Source organism: Colobus angolensis, unplaced genomic scaffold (genome assembly GCF_000951035.1).
Source record: "Colobus angolensis palliatus isolate OR3802 unplaced genomic scaffold, Cang.pa_1.0 Scaffold6, whole genome shotgun sequence".
NCBI classification, from domain to species: Eukaryota; Metazoa; Chordata; class Mammalia; order Primates; family Cercopithecidae; genus Colobus; species Colobus angolensis.
The window spans coordinates 26,840,571-26,858,517 of NW_012119598.1; the positions used below are offsets into that span (position 1 = coordinate 26,840,571).

A 17,947-nucleotide genomic window follows, 5' to 3' on the forward strand; every position below is an offset into this window, starting at 1 on the left:
CTTGCATGGCCCTTTGGAACTGACATGGCCTTAAACCAAGGCTGTCTCTTTGAATTCTAAGGTCTACTGTATAGTCTGTGAGGTATCTACAATGCTTGAATGTTCAACAGCATTGGAAGATGAGTACTGTTTATATTTCCAGTTAGAAATATCATTCTGAATTTGTAAAAAGATGCAGATATTTTAGCTTAGAATTGAATGGATGCATCAGGGTTAATTAGCAATGCTTCAAATTATAGACCACTGCCGCTTCTTGTGCAACTAACCATCAATTAGCTATGCTAATGAGAAAAGCAGGAAATGATTGCAGGAGAAAATGAAATCAGTATGGAAAAAAGAAAAACAATGGATTTTGCTCTCTAGTGTCAGCCATCAATTGTCAAAACTTACCAGGATGACATATAATTATAAATTCTAACCTCTTCTTGGAAGAGACAGTGTATTAATAAGAAAGTAATGTTAATTCTTTAGAAGTTTTTTCCTTTTCTTGATTATCCTTCAGAGACACCATACCTAAATAATAAAATGATCAGAATATGAGCAGCAAGAAACTTATAGACAGAAGGTTAGTGAGAGGTTCTAATGTAATCCCTAGGGGAACTCTTAAAAAAAAAAAAAATCAATGTAGAGGTCTTACTCCAAACTATTAAAATCAGAATCTCTGTGGAAAGTGCTAATTAATCCATAAGTGCATAATGTATTTCAACTTGATTCCAACTGCTGAATATTTGCTTTCCACTGAGTTCTCCTTTTGGACAGGAAGGGACTCTGATAAACCACCTCTAGTTCCTTCATCCCCATTTCCATCACTCCAGTTTAGGCAGGAGAACTTTTCCAATGAGACAGTCTTACAGGTGTCTCCTTCCTGATACAGGATCCTTAAATACCTTCCTACTGGCTCTCTTCTCTGTTAAGGGCTTGGATGATTTTCTAAAAGGGAAACCTTTATATGAGAGAATGCTGGATACCTAAGCAGTATCTACCTACCTAGTGCCATGATAAATATTTGGATGCAAAGAAAACAGGAAATAAATTATCAAATGGAGATTGCAGCTCCCCAGAGAGCTCCAGATGACAGGCTCCTGGAAAGTATTCCAAGTTCTGTTTGTTCTCCAGTCCTGAGAACAATAATCTTTGTGGCTGTACTTTTCTTCTTCTTTCCCTAGATTTCACTTTCACAACTTTAAAAAGTTATAATAGCTTGCATTATATGTCTACTGCACAAAGTTTTAAGACAAAAGAATTACAAATATCAAAATTAAAATCATCTGTGAGCCTCCCTCTTCACCACTCCAGAGAAACATATCATTAATGTCATTAGTGTATATCTTCCATGTTTTCTATGTGTAGAAACATGGATTTTATTTTACAGAATTGAGTCATCATATATGTACACTTTTGAAACTTGCTTTTTAATCTTAACCTTACGTTTTGAGAATTTTTCTGGATCATCAAGCTTCAAAATCAAGATTTTTGTGTATGCAGCAAAGCCCATCATAGAGATTTACTATCATTTATTTAACCATCCCTCCACATTAGATCTTGATTATTACTTCTGAAATCTGCTTTGTTTTATCTTTTTCCACTACTTATCAGAAAACAAGATCAGCCCTGGTGAGTTCATACCAATTACTTTTTGTAACTGGTGCTTGATATTGTATCCAATAATTTCCCAAAGTCACAGATGATAATTATGGACACTGAACCCTTACCCCCTCGTGTGCTACATATTCTTTTCTCCAATTTTTGTACCCAGTACTTGTTTCATTGGTGATGATACTGCTTTTCCTTCTTTAGGCTAGGCCACACTCCTCAAAAATCCTGAAGTTTACTTCATCATCTTCCAAATATGTATGTATGGAAGATTCATCAGTTTAGTAGCTAACTTACACGGAATGTTACTGTATATACTGTGACAATAGGTTTATGTGATTTTTTATTTGACCTTTATGATAATAACACAGGGTAAATACTATGATTATTCCCATTTTACAGTCAAAGAAAGTGAGGCTTCTTTTGAGTAACTTGCCCAATATCACACACAACTAGTAAGAGGCAAAGCTGGGCCCCGAACCCAGAACTGTTTTCTTCTGAACTATTTTTTTCATTATTATTAACTAAAGTCCATATTTATTCAAATTTTCTTAATTGTTACCTAATGGCCTTTTTCTGTTCCAGCATCACATCCAGGATAAAACATTACATTTCTCTGTCATGATTCATTAGGTTCCTCTTGGCTATGATAATCTCTTAGACTTTACTTGTTTTCTCTAATAGAGTCACCCCTCATTAACTACAACACCATAGCAGCTATAATTCACTGGGCATTGCTATGTATGGCTCTGATCCTCACAGCAACCTTCCAAAACAGATGTTTTAATCCTCATTTAACAGATAAGAAAATTGAGGCTTAGGGAGATGAGAACTAATGGTGCAGGTCACAAAGCTGGTAAATAATGGAACTCAGATCCCGACCCAGGACTATCTGACCATGAGTGTCATGTTCTTTTCACTACTCTGATTTAGATGACTTATGCATGTGTGCTTTTTATAAATAATTCTGAATGCTAAAACCAGAGTCAGGGTGCCGTAAAGAAGATCTACATCTGGTTCAACTTTCTTATCTAATATCCAAGTATTTTCTATAGATTATCCAACGAAAGGTTGTAAACATATAGTCAAAAGGTATCAGTGTAGTTTGTACACTTTTTCACAAAGCCTTGCCCAATTTTGTACAGTCCTGATTGTTAGAAAGCTCTGTGTTCCTCCAACTGATTTTTATCCTTTGTTCTTATCCTTGGCTCTTAGGAGCCAAACCCAATCATCTAAGCCTTCTACCTAAGTACCCTGCAGGCAGACACATCTCCCCCAGACTCTCTTTTCCTGGCAGAGTACGGCTTAGTTTATATTTTCCTCAGCATCCTAATGATGCTACTTTAAATCACAGTGACTTGCAGTATCCCTATTTAGTTGCAAGTCCTTATAGTGCATTATGGTACAGCAACGTGTATGTCCTATACAATCAGGACTCAATAATTGCTGTTGACTTACTCCTTGCTTAAAGGGAACCACTTACCACCACCACCATCTCTTCTCACCTACCCTCCCCACACACTACATTTCTAAATCCTCAAGCCCAAAAGGCCCTAACCCTGACACTTCCTGCAACCCTTTAAATGAGGCAGCTCTCCCTAGAAACCCCTTGAGACATAAGTTTGGAAAGTGAGTCAAACGTAAGAGGGATGTCTTCTCTGAGTCTGACAAACAAGTTAAAGGGCAAAAGCAGTGAGCCGTGGACGCCTGGAGACAGTTTCTTTCTTCCTGAATACCCCACGCGCAGAGACAGACAGGATCTGCCAGGACAGCGCGCAGGGCAGGGCGGGGACCAACGCGCCAGGAGCGGGGCGGGCTTCCAGCAGCTGGTTTTTGCTGAGGGCTGAGGGACGGCTCAGCGACGCCACGGCCAGCAGCGCTCGCGTCCTCCACAGCAACAGTTACTCAAAACTAATCAGATAGCGAAGGAAGCAGGAGAGGGAGTCAAGAAATTCCGTAAAGAAGTCCTTACCAAAGTTGTCTAGGTCCTTCCGCGCCGGTGCCTAGTCTTCGTCGTCAACACCATGGACAGCGCCCGGGAACCGACTCCGGGGCGGTTGGACGCCGCTGGCTTCTGGCAGGTCTGGCAGCGCTTTGATGCAGATGGTGAGTAGAACAAGCTACTTGCACACTCAGGTGTAGACGTGGCTCTAAACTCAGCCCGCTGGAAGGACCTAGAGTTTCCCCTTTACTGTAGGGAAAGTTATCGACCTGGGTTGTTAATGCGTTGTACCTAATACAGTATCATTAACAGACGTTTGGCATACTGGTGATACACATCTATACAACTTGTTAAAATTCTGGGTGGTAGAATTTCCACTTTCCCCTTTCCAATATCTCTTTGTGTGTGTGCACGCCATATATACGGTAGACATACATATATATTGTATATATAATGACTAATATCATTGTATATATTCATGGCTTGTGGGACTCAGCTATTTGAAGTCATCCTTCTCTAAATGGGCTCACTTTCACTCAGTGACTTTGTTGTACACCCTTCACTCTCTCAAAATGAGGATAAATTTTATCAACTTTCAAAACGACTCCTCCACCAAAAAACTACTTGAAAATAAAATGGAACTACTTAATATTTGTTTTTATTAATAAAGAAACAAAATATCTAAAAGGTGTGTTTTAACTCTGCAAACTGGGATTCAATACTTACACCTGTTAAGTTTCTCCAGGCTTCAAAAATTTTTGGGTTAAATTTTATTGTAAAGTTCACGCTTATTTGTTGATTAAAATTCATGTACTTAAAAGCCTTTCTTTTCCAAACACTAATATAAACCCTAGCATAAAGCACTTATTCTGGAACGGTGTTTACTCTTCAAACCTATGTCTTCTAGAGGTAGGTGTTGGCACTTTGTTATTGGAATAACAAAAATAGTGTTGATGGAAGCTTTATAAATTGTGAGATTAAAAACATATTTAGATAAATACTGTCATGTGTTATTTTATATGTTACTATTATTTATGTTTATTTTCTTGCATTTAGAAAAAGGTTACATAGAAGAGAAGGAACTTGATGCTTTCTTTCTCCACATGTTGATGAAACTGGGTACTGATGTAAGTACTTGTACACTAAGCCTTAATGTATGCCTCTTAGTAAGATACACACATCCAAGTCTTATGTTGATTTGTACCTATTAATTCCATCTGACCTCTTTTCTTCCTTGCATGTATGTAATTTCTCCCCCTCTCCTAGCAACATAGAGGGATTTAGGCAGGTTTTATAAAAGGCGCAACTGTAGCATTAGACATGCTGGTCACTGACTTTCAGTGTAACATCTGTCATCCACTCAGAGATCTTAACTGTAGACTCAGTTAACTTGGTTTTGAATGTCTCCTTGGTTATGTCTCTGCTAATTGATTTATACCTGGGGATAAAGTAGCCCAATTTGTTCAAAAAGCTGGAAAAGATGTTAAGCACATTAAGGCTCTGGGAATTTCATATGTATGATAGTCCTCTGATAGCAAAGTACAAACCATTTAAAATCATTTTTCCATTATTCATTTTATTAGAAGAGGTTACAGATTTTTCAGGGAATGACAAACCAGGAAACAGCCAGCACACCCAGAGCCCAGATATAAATGGAAACCAATCTATCTAGTGTCCATCTGATGGTAAATCTGTCCTTGGGAGATGTAAGTGAACTCTTGAAAGTCTGTACCAAAGCAGAGAAAAATTTTACACAGAAATACATGAGCAGAGGCCAGCCTGGGGGTGGGCTTGATCTGATGAAAGCTCCAGTAGGGCATGCATAGTAGAAGGAGATGCTCTAGGGACAATTGAATTTAAATGAATGATGGAGATAGTTTGTCCTTATCCTTTAGCTGTTTATCTGAAGGACAGAAGTGCATCACATTTTCATGTGAGAGCTCAGTGAGGGAACAAGTAAGAACATGGAAAGGGTATGGGATGGGGGGTGCAAAGGAAGCCAGTTCAGAAACAAAGGTGCTGGCATCTGCCCCCTTCAGCCACACAGATCTCTTGGTCCCCCTCTATTTCTGTCTGCCTCTCATATTCTGTCTCTCTTTTTTATGTCTGTCTCTGTCATTTTTCTGCTCACTTGTGTTTCTCATCTCTGTGTTTCATGGCTCTCATTTCTCACTGTTTCTTGCCTTTCTCTCTGACCTCTCTGTCACTCATCTTTCTTGTCTCTTTCTTATATCTGTTTCTCATTTGTTTCTCCAGCTGTCTGTCTCTTTGTTTTGCCATTCTTTTTCCAGTCTCTCTGCTTCTCAAAGCTCTTTTGTTCTCTCCTTTCCCCAGGTCTTTTATTTCTCCTTTCTTCTTTCTTTCTTATCTCTCTTTCTGACTTTCATTTCTTTTCTCATCATTTTCTCCTTCACCCTTTTCTTTGCCTCTTATCTCCCTTTTTCTCTACCTTTTTTTGCTTTTTGTCTGCCTGCACTCCACCTCTTACCCTGTGCAGCCTGTGAAGTGAAAGGATCAGCAGATGAGAAGGATAGAGACACGAGTCCCTTCTTTCCTCTGGTCAGACCACTTGCACACACTCCTTTTTATCCTTCATTCTTGTACTTATACAAGCTACAGGTAGAGCTGAGGAAGCCTCCACCAAGCGAGGCTTCTGCTTCAATCTTGCAGCCAGTTTCACATGCCAGCAGCCCATGGTGAAGCCCACCAGCCTTGTCCACAGGGCTTTTATTTACATCTGTAAATGTAAGGCTCATTGTGCTCCAGGAACCCATCTTATCTATCATGAACATGGGTATTTGAGGAAGGCAAAAAGACAAAGTTAAAACCACTCAAAATCTTGGAATAAATGGGATGGTCAGCTCCTAAAAATCTATCATCATGGACCTGGACTTCTCACCTTTTCAGAGGGATCCTTGCTCTAGTGATTTATAAAAGGGAGGAGAAAAATTGCTGTCAGTGTTGAAGCTGGAATATCTAATTTTCATTCATCGAGTTGGGGTCTGCTTTAAGTTGAGGATGCTGTGAGATATCTTCATCTGAGGCCTTGACTAACCTTAGAGGCATTGTTGCCTTTGTGAGAGAAAAGAGGGATGTCATCTCTTGCAGCTTGACTGTTTTTATTACTGCCCCTATCTCAGACCTGGTCCAAGGACTAATGCTCTTACACAGCGGCAAGCATAATCCTTGAGGAAAGAGGACAAAAAAGGACTCACTGGTGTCCTGTGTAACTGCATTCAGTGCAAATGTCCCTGAGGCTAGAAAGGGGGTTGGAAGGTCTCATAATCCTTACCCTAGTGCAAATCAAATTTCAGTGTGCCTGAGAATTATATTTTCTTTGTTAAAATGCAGACCCCTAGGTCTCATCCTGTAGGTATTTAAGTACATTTGGGGTCTGCCAAGGATCTTTCATTTTAAAAGCACTCAAAGTCAGTTTGCATGTTTTTTTACCCTCTTTTCCTCCAGGAATGGTGACTTTTGGAAGGGGGATTCTAATATAATTAGGCCAATCCCACTGAGCTGTGGCAACAGCCCCAGGCACATCTCATGAGCACTTGGCTGGGAAGAAAGCTTTTGGAGCCAGGATGATAAGTTTGAACTCTTAACTAGAAATGATATCATCTGCCATTGGATGCCTTTCAAAATGCTGAGGCACTACTCTGGGGAGTGTGCTTGCGGGGACCTTCACTGGGCGCTCCATATTACCTGGACAACCATGATTAAGGAAGCTATTCCTAATTTTGGGTTTTGTCTCTGATGAGTAATAAGCAGGCCTTAAGGAAGTTCTTAACAATAGGGCAGGATTTCCAAAATGGAAGCCCATTCAGTTGAGGAACAGTCACCATTTGATTATGATACCTGCTTTTGATTGGTAATGCCCAGTGAGTACAGAATTCAGCAGCAGGGAGGCCTCCACAATCAGGCAGCCCTCGCTCTGGTGTTCAGCAGTGGCAAGCCATCCTTCAAAGGCATGAATAGCTCTACTTTCCTCTGCTGATTACTGGGTCACAGAGACCTCAGAAGAAGGTATTTTGAGGTTTCTAACAGCAAGCTGCCTGCTAGTCTATCCAGGAGAGCAACCAGCCTGCTTGTAATTACCTGTTCCTCAGAGCCTCGGAGGGGATTGACTTAATGGAACCATCAGCTGCAATTGCTGCTGTTTCTGTTACTCCCTGCAAACCTTTTCTTTCAAAATGCTGAGATTTTAGCCCATGGATAAGCATCAGATTCTATGCATACATACCCCTCATGTACAGAGTGTACCACATCCTGGGCCTCTTTCAATACTTCAGGAATTATAAGTACCCTGCTGGAGCCTAGTGTCTCAGATAAGGACTGATGGGAAATTACAACAGAAGAAGCCCCAGTTTCTTTTGCTTTAGGTCAAAGGGATAGTCATGAGCTTTGGGGTTCGGGGTCTGAGAAGACAGAAGCCAAGATTCTGTGCCCTCAAACTAAAGGTAATGTAGAATCTGGCTACTGCTTATTTGGCTTCACATTTATTTACTTTAAAATCTAATTTTTCACCAACATGACCCACGTTAGTTAACTTCCTTTGGGAATGCCCAGTCCCTCATAAAGAATCATTTATTCATCCAACAGATCCTGTGTTTCAGAGATAAATAAATGAATGCTATACTTGCAGAGTTCTTAATCTAAAACATCAAGCTGAAATTCAAAGTGAAGTTCGACCCTGCTGAGTATTGTGCTTTTCCTGTATGGTACATGAACACTCAAATGTAAGCACATACAAAATCTTTGGTGCTGAGACTAGACAGGTTAATCCCACCATGATTAGTGGGTGTCACATGAGGAAACCTGGTTGACAGAAGATCCTGGAGTCTCAAAGAACCTGTTCACCTTCCATAGAGAATAAAAAAAGAATGTGCCTCTTGTCTGTGAAGGCCCACTCCAAAGAAGGCTCATGGTCAGGGGAAAGGACAACTATGTGTGGAGGCAGAAATCCAATGCTCATTCCCTGTCTCTGAACCTAGAGCTGTGTGATAGCAACATGCCATTTAAACCTCCTGGGTCTCAATTTTCCTATCCATAAAATAATAATTATTAGAATAATGTTTTGGTCTGCCTGTTTCACAGTGAAGACCAATAAGATAACATAAGTGAAAGGTGCTTTTAGTTGCAAAAGCACCCAATATGTATGTTCTTATGCTGATGCATATCTTCTTGGGTCCTTAGTTTTCCCAGTGTTTATTCTATGCCCCACTTTGCCTCAGATCCACCAAGCGGTTATCCCACACAGGATCGTTGAAGCTTACTCTCTTAAACACTGAAATGCTTTTAAGATTATATACACACACACACACACACACACACACACACAGTGTGTGTGTATATATATGTGTGTGTATATATATTGTATATATTTATATATATATGTGTATATGTGTGTGTGCATATATATATATATATGATTTCCAGTTTATGAGAGCAAGTTTTCCAAGCTAGGGTAAACTTTGGAGGATGCCTTAAGTCATACTCACCACCACCTTTGGTCCTTCATGAGTAAAGGAGGCTACTCAAAGGAAGACAGAAGACAACAGACAGACTGTCATCTCAGGGACCTGTTAGACTTGCTCTGTCTTAGACAAATGATACAAGCATTATTTCTCATTTCTTCATTTGATGCTTTGGTTCCAAATCATTAATGTATTTTTTCACATTTTTAGTCTGATGTGTGTTCATTTAGAAAGGTATTCTTTTTTTTTTTTTTTTGAGAGGGCGTCTCACGTTGTTGCGCAGGCTGAAGTGTCGTGGTGTGATCTTGGCTCACTGCAACCTCCTCCTCATGGGTTCAAGTGATTCTCCTGCCTCAGCCTCCTGAGTAGCTGGGATTACAGGCATGTGTCACCATGCCCAGCTAATTTTTTGTATTTTTAATAGAGATGGGATTTCACCATGTTAGCCAGCATGGTCTCAATCTCCTGACCTCATAATCCACCCACCCTAGCTCCCCGAAGTGCTGGGATTACAGGTGTGAGCCACCACACCCGGCTGGTATTCTTTTTTTTTTTTTTGGTTTTAACTAGACCCTTCACTGTTCCCCATTTATAATCACCATATGAATATGTTTGGTTGATGTTTACAGAGTCAGACTGTCCAAGTCTTCTTATTTTAATCATTTTGGGTTTCTAAATACAGGACCAAAGCCAGAGAAACAGCAGATGACCTTGATATGGCTAGGATACCAGATCCATTTGATTGATACATCATCTCAATCACAAATGCTAGTGGTTTGGGTTTATAACTTCAAAAAATAGCTATACATATAGATGCTATTTTTAAGTTCTTATTCATATAACTTTTGTTTTTTTTTTAAGAGACTCACCTTCACTACAATTTATTTCAAATAAAGTTTATTGCTCACTATTATCCACTTGGGAACTATACAGCCCATTAATTCATTAACTTCTTTCTGTTGCATGAATTTCATCTATTTATCATCCCCTGCAGCAAAAGGCAACAAGTGAAAAAAAAAAAAAGGAAGTACAATTCTATCTTTATACTTGCTGACAAAAGTTTGTGTATGATTGAACAGGGAAGAGGCAAACTACTGACTGACATGAAACTTGGCAGTTCCCTGTATATCCAGTATCCACACCAATCCTGGAAGTTTAGAGAATCAGATATTAGAGGATCCAATAGCTTAAATTATATCAGCTCACAGCATCTTTTCTACCTTACATTGAACATTTGCTATGCACCCACCTCCTGCAATGAGTTGGCACAATGGATGCCAATGTCAGGGGTTGAGGTCTAGTATAATGCCCAGGTCTTATAATATTTAAAGCATCTGGTTATCTAACTAGTTGCCAGAACCTATCCTGAAAAATCCCAAAGCAAGTCATCAAGCTTTCCTTGCATTTTGTTTGAACCATTTCTCATTTATTAACAACTGAATGCTGGAATGCAATGACTCCATTAGGTGTTCTCTGCCTCATCTCAAGCAACAACAAGGTGTGGTAGAAAGTGCACTAGACCAGATATCAAATGTACTGGTTTCAAGATTGTTCTGCCAGTATTCAGCGGCATCACCCTTCTGGCCTGTTTTCTCATCAGTAAAATGAAAGGGGAGTGTCTCAGATCCTTAGAAAAGATTGCCAAGCATCCTCTGATTTTTTTCTCCTTTACTTTTTTGCTTCTAAATCACGAAGACTAATCTGAAGGAATCATACGTTTAGATTTATAGTGCAGCAATGGATAAAATTATCATGAATTTGAGTATTAGTGTTCATATGTTAAGATCTGGAAGGTAGAGAGTTTGTACTACTTTTCTACTAGATTTTCTACTCCCTGGAAAACATTTGCCATATGCAATCTTCCCTGGGTTTTATTCCCGAGAGCAACATGTTGTGCCATGCTAAAGTGTTTTAGGACATTTTGTTCTAGGAAGGACTAAAACAGAGCCTGGGTTGTTCTGGCAAGTTCTTAGTCATATGCAAGAGGCCAACTGAAGCAATGACAGCCTGAGGGGAAGAGGTGAGGACTGACAGCCCCTCTGAGTCAAGACTACAAAAAAACCAAAAACATTTTCTCAGCTAGTGATGGGAAAATGATAAAGGAGAATTTCCATGTAAGAAGTGGGAGCACAAAAGAAAAAACAAGTTTCCCAAAGAGGAAGAAGCTAGTAGGCCTGCAAGGAAGCCAGGGGCTGAAGGGTATAGGACATTTTTTTTCTGCCTCCCAGGGCCTTTGTGAAGATCCAGGGAGATAATATTTGTTAAAGAGCATGGCTTAGTGCCCATCCTCTGGCTGGCACTCCAAAAATGTTTATTCACCTGCTCTTCTTTCCTATTCTTGTGAATTGGATGTGGCAGCTGTTAATTCCCCATCACACTTCTCTTTCCACCATCTCCTCTCTTATTCCATTAGGGAGAGGTCCCAGTGGAAAGGAAGGCTAGACAAAGATGCCTTCCACCAGCCTGTGATGGAGGGCAAAGACCAGGTCTCTTTTGCTGACTATAATGTCACCAGCAGCCAGAATTATGTTTGGGCACATGGTAGGTGCTTGATAGAAAGCAGTGTTTTCTGAGTTTTATACCTGAAGTCAACATGTGGTGGGCTAAAGTGTTTTAGGACATCTTGAACCTGGGTTGTTCTGGCAAGTTCTTCCTTATCTCAGGATGTTGCATCACCAGCACATGCTAGGGTTGTTCTTGAAAAACACAAGTAAGAAAGGCAGAAGAACTGAGTCAGCCCAAGGCCACCCAGATAACTGTCCCGTACACATGTGCACGGATGATGCATCCAGAGAGTGTCCTGAAGGCTGAGGTACCTCCACCCCCAACACCAACAGGGAGGATAGTGAGTCAACAGGATTACCTCTTCTAAGCCCTTCTAACTTACAGCTGGAGGGCTTGGGACCAGAGATAGCATGATAGTATTAAGGAGAATGAATTTAGCATAAATTTCAGCAAGTCTAGAATCTTAGAATTGGGCACTCTTTGGGATTATCTATGCTTCTCAATCCTTATATCGGAATTCATTCTTTATTGTTGGTTACATATGTCACTTTTACTGTAGTAACCATAAAATCCACCAAAGAAGACAATTAAGGTTCTACATAGGAGGGAGTTGTAACATCTTTGGTTAACTCAGCAATTACCTTATTACTTTGGTCTCCTCTTTAATTATTTCTCCCTTCTCATTATTTTTTTTTCCTTAGAGAATACAAAAGAAGATTAAAAAGGAGTTACATACACCTGGGGGCCCAGAACAACTGGACTTTTCAGTTAAAAAATGTAAAACCTCTGAGTTACTGGGAAGAAAACCTGTAATTACAATACAATCTTTTGTCACAACCAAATATAACATTGTTCAAATTTGTTCTTCCAGCACCCTAGTCTCTAAGCTTCTTTTTATCAATATTTTAATAACTAATTAACTGTAAATTGTACCTAGTCAAGATTCTGATTAGTGCTTGGTTGCTCAAGAAATCTCCAGCGTTGCTCTTTCTTCTACAAAAGGATAAAATCACTTTAAATGGCCAAGGAACCTGCTTTCCAGGTTCGAAAAACATAATTATCATGCTGTGTGTTTTGAATATTTGCTATCCTAACTATATCTTTGAGATCCCAGTGGCTTTAATGTGGCCCTGTTTGGTCAATTGCAGGACACGGTCATGAAAGCAAATTTGCACAAGGTGAAACAGCAATTTATGACTACCCGAGATGCTTCTAAAGATGGTCACATTCAGATGAAAGAGGTACCTTTCATGACTGTATCTTTCATGGCTCTACTCTTCTTGACTGTTTTTTTCTTTACTTTGTCATCTTGAGCTGTAATATTCTTTGAAAGACAATGGAAACTTTACATTTGATCAGGAAATTAGAGATTTCTGAAAGGCATTTGGCTTAGATAACATTTAAAAAGTGATCACCTCTCCTTTTTCATCTACTTAGTAACAAAGAGTGTGCAATTCTTTTATCATTTTATTTAGGTCAATCAATATTTGTACCTATTTTATAATTGGGGAATTGAAATGATAGAGACCTTTCAATTACTTGATCCACCATTTGTCTCTTTATATAATGTCCTGTTCAAACTGAACAGTGATATAAGGAAAAACTTACTGAAAATAAATAAGATTAAACTTCAGCATCAGCTCCCAGTGGAGATGGGAAAGATCTATCCCTAAAATCATTAAAAGCGTGACAGACAATAGCTGTCTTTACTTCAACTCAATCCACTTTTATGGAGCACGTACTAAAGCATGTAACTATGCTACATGTGCAGCGCTGTGGATGGTATACAACTTACCTGATCATTTCTCCTTCCAGTTACAAAAATGTTTACAGTTTAGAAAGGACTTCCACATACATTTTATTATTGTATTCCCATAGTAGTTAAGATGATGATAGGCATGGGACATTATCCCTATTTTGCTGATAAGGACTTGAGTTACTTTCCTAGAATAACATGACCAAATAAGTGGCAATGGTTTTAGTGGAACCCTGCTTATAGATAGGAATCTATACAGGTTCCTACTATGTAGCTATAAATCTGTATGTGAAAATGAGTCAATCTGAAACTAAGATATTTTTTCATAGTCAAAATTGCCTGTTAGACATATTACCTGACACTGGGAGAGCTAGTCTCTTGATGTTGTGACACTGCCATATTTGAGCAGTCACTATTATTGAAGAGAATAATAGGACAGTTTCTTCAGGAAGTTATGTTAATAGGGCAGGATAATTTCCCTTTATAAAAAGTTTGCACGTTCACCAGGAGACTGCCTTTTCAGAAAACTAATAAACTAAACTCTAGATTTATGAGTGTAGCTGTTTCCAAACTTTTAATCAAAGGCAAAATTGTATATGTAACCAAAAATTATCATTATACTGGATGTAAAAGTATCAATGTATGCATCAACAGAATAGTAAATGCAAACAGCAAGTTAGGTGTACTAAACAAAAGATTCATAACTACATGTTCACTGTTGTAATTTTCCAGACCCTGGAACAGAGCATAGCATATAGTAGGGCTCAGTATTTCTTGACCTAATTAATGAATGAGCAAAACATAGCAAATAACTGAAAACTATGTCATTATCTTACTAATAACAGATAGACATTCCCCAGTAATTGGCCAACCATTTTTGTCTTGTAATCCTGCATATGAGTGTCATTGAGGTTGTTGTTTTTATGAAAGCTGATGGTGCAAGACTGCATCGTTCCCAAGGCTCCTTAAAACCTTATGAGTCTGTGAGTCTAAGGAGCAGCAAGGCCTTTTGTTTCCTCTACATTCCCTTGCTGTTCTATTGACCATTTCACTTACTCCAATTACAGGTAGTCGTGACATAAAAATTAGACCACTTTGGTTCATGTTGGATTTTCTAGTAAAAAATAAGATGGGAAAAAGGCCACTGTTAGTCTCAAAGAGCAGTTCTCCATTCCAGTTGACCCTGTGTAGGTTGATGGGAAAAGCATGAAGTCAATATGGTGGAATATGAAACCTTAGGCAAGTTACTTAATTTCTCTGAGCCTCAATTTTATCATCTTCACCAACATGGCAGTCATCATTTATTGACTATTTGATATGTATGAGGTATTTTCCTAAACAGTTTATAAATACTGGCTCATCTTACTTTTAGTCTTCCCATCTGGACCAGGATATCAATATTATTATCTCCATTTTCCAAATGAGGAGATCGAGGCACAGATATATTAACTAAATTACCTAAGATCAAATCATTAGTAAGTAATGGAGAAGAAATTTAATTTCACTCTAAAGCCTATCACTTACACTTTGAACTGCACTGCCTCCCATTGACAAAAAGGGGATATTTACACTCATCCTGAAAAACTGGTGTGAGGACTTAATGAGATGATAAATAAAAAGCATCTTGCTGGTACCTGCCATGTAGCAGGCACTCAAAATCTGGTAGTTATTATTAACATGGTGTGTCCTTGAGCAGACCCACATCCAATTAGAAAATGTGAGTGAGAATGTGAGCTAATCACACCTAAATCCCTTCTGGAGCATCTGCTGTGGACTCACTCTGTGGTATTGTACAAGACACTGAGCAAACTACTCAGTTAGAGGAGAAATGACCATTGCCTGTGGCAACAGCTCAGAAAGAAGACAACATATACTACAATACCCTAGGCTTGGCAATGAACACAGCCAAACCTGAAAAAAGTATTATAACTACATAGGGGAACAAGATATTATTATACCTTTGTTCAAGGGAGTGCATGAAGTAAATCAGTCAAACTGGTGCTCATATTAAAAAACTGATTGGTTGAATTTATCATACTTGAGTCAACTGTTGTAGTATTTTATAGACACTAATAATGTTAAAGAATATAAACCCGTAGCTAACACTCAAGTATCAAGCCAGGCAGCAGTTATTCCTGCTTTTGCACTGAAGTACTACATATATACAGCATCTCACCAGTAAACCATAGTGATTAAAAGTGTGGGCTTGAGATCGCCAAGCTGAAATACTGACTTCATCGCACACTAATTACAAAACTGGCAAGTTCCTTATCTCTGTATAGACCAGTTTCCTGCACCGGAAAATAACAGTAATGGTATGTTGTGCACCCTATAGATTGTTATTAGGATTAAATGAATTAGCATACACAAGCATTTAGAATAATGCCTGGCAAACATAAGCATTATTTGCTATTTTTATCTTCTGTTATTATGGAATTAAATTAATTCAGTATTGGAAGTTCTTAGAATAGTGCTTGGAACATATCAACACTTAACAAATTTATTATTGATATTAATGTTATATTCATCATTATCTTAGATTTTAAGCTCATGGAAGGCAGATATCCATAGCGATTTATACTTAGTAGGTGTGTGATACTTTCTGAAAGAATAAATGAATCAAAGAATGTCAATCAAGAGCACAGAACTGCAAACTGAGCTGTTCATCCTGGAAGATCTGAGACCTTCTGCCCTGGAAGACATACCACCATGCCTTTTACCAGGGAGCATTCTTAAATAGACACTGGCCAGGGTCCCCGACTGTTATTTTTTCTGTTCCTTTAGCTTGCTGGTATGTTCTTATCTGAGGACGAAAACTTTCTTCTGGTCTTTCGTCGGGAAAACCCACTGGACAGCAGCGTGGAGTTTATGCAGGTGAGTGCTTGGTTATGTCTTTATGGAGAAAGAGGATGGAGACAAGGCTACGATCTTAGCCACCTGCTGCGGCTGCCACCACTCCTGCCCAGCGGTCAAGGGAGAGCTGAGCACTGAGGATAAGACCAAGCAAAAAATGCCTTAGTGATGAGTGAGGACTTTGGTCCCAAACCCCAGTGTTCTCTCAGTGCTGTCCTGGGGTGCTCCTGAGCTGACAGGCTCCTTTAGTTTGGGCTGGAGGAAACTTTAGACAAGAGGCCAGGCAGTTACACTGAAGAATGGAGAGGGAGGGGAGGTGGGGGACAATGGAAAGGAGAGCAGGTGCCCCATCTGAAGCCAATATCCCTATGGAGCTTCAGCCTTTTGAGAATGCTGTCTAGAAATCTAGACTCCAGAAAATAGCGGCAACTAATTTTAGTTTTGAAGGCATGATGATACAGAACATAATGTATTAGAGTGCTGGTCCAGCCAGGAAGCCTTCTGTTTATAATCGTGGGAGAGTAAAAGCTAAAGGCAATATCAATAACCTCTCTTACCACTTTCCCTCTGGTTACCCCTTCTCTCAGCCTCTCAGTGTTACTGCTCTGTTGGGGAAAAACAACCAGTGAAGGGCAGATAAGGGTTTCCTCAAGGCCAGAGCAGCAGATTCAAGACAGCCACTGCATCCGGGGCCCCACACTGGAAGCAGTTACCATGTCCCCATTTAGGAGATAATAAGTTTTGCATAGGCAATTTACAGAAGAAATTCTGAATGGACCATGAATTTATTCCAGTAACTCGAGAAATGCAATAATTTTATGGAAAGTAATTTTGGAAAAATTCAATCACGATCCTTTACAATTTCATTATTCACAGTTAATTTTTTTTTTTTTTAATTTGTCCTGGCCGGGCACGGTGGCTCACACCTGTAATTCCAGCATTTGGGGAGGCCAAGGTGGGTGAATCACCTGAGGTCAGAAGTTCAAGAGCAGCCTGCCCAACACTGTGAAACCCTATCTCTATTAAAAAAAAAAAAAATACAAAAATTAGCTGGGCGTGGTGGTGGGCACCTGTAATCCCAGCCACTCAGGAGGCTGAGGGTGGAGAATTGCTTGAACCCAGGAGGTGGAAGTTGCAGTGAGCATAGGTCGTGCCATTGCACTTCAGCCTCAGGGACAGAGGGAAACTTGGTCTCAAAACAAACAAACAAACAAAAAAACCCACAAAAATTCTACTTTTTCAGGCATCTATTTTATGGCTATAATCAGAAATGTAGACAAAAGTTTTCTGTACAATGATGTTCATATAATGTTGCAGTGTCACTTATAGTTCAAACTAAAAATAACATAAATGTCTAAAAATAGTGGAAAAGTTAATTAAATTATGATATATTCATATAATTCATTCATTCTACAAATTCTTATGAGCACTGTAATATGCAAGGCACTGTTCTAGGTGCTGCAGATTCATTAGCAAAAAACTCCTGTATTCAACATTTTTGATCACTGAAGATCAAGTTTTCAAAAAATAATTAATGACATGAAGGAAATGCAATATAATATTAAGAAACAAAATTGTATATGGAATTTGATCTTAACTTTGTTTAAAAGTTGTTTACTCTGAGGCCTGAATAAATAAGATAATAGGTAAGTATACACAAATAAATATTGGTTGTTCGTAAGTGGTAAGATTTCAGGTGATTTTATTCTTTGTACTTTTGTATTTTCCAATTGTGTATAAAGTCATAATTATTTAAAATGTATTTTAAGACATTTTCAAAATGATTCTAATTGTGTTTAAAAACACTCAGGCCGGGCGCGG

General features: G+C 39.0%; 1 protein-coding gene across 1 annotated transcript in view; it reads left to right on the plus strand.

Annotated features, from left to right (window-relative positions):
• Positions 1-3,226: 3,226 nt before the first annotated feature.
• Positions 3,227-17,947, plus strand: part of SCGN (secretagogin, EF-hand calcium binding protein) — a 50,543-nt gene continuing 35,822 nt past the window's right edge. Inside the window, exons 1-4 of the mRNA XM_011962813.1 lie at positions 3,227-3,699; positions 4,592-4,662; positions 12,666-12,758; positions 16,058-16,147. Of these exons, the coding sequence (XP_011818203.1) occupies positions 3,618-3,699; positions 4,592-4,662; positions 12,666-12,758; positions 16,058-16,147 (336 nt within the window). The 5' untranslated portion in view covers positions 3,227-3,617. The remainder of the gene's footprint in view (positions 3,700-4,591; positions 4,663-12,665; positions 12,759-16,057; positions 16,148-17,947) is intronic.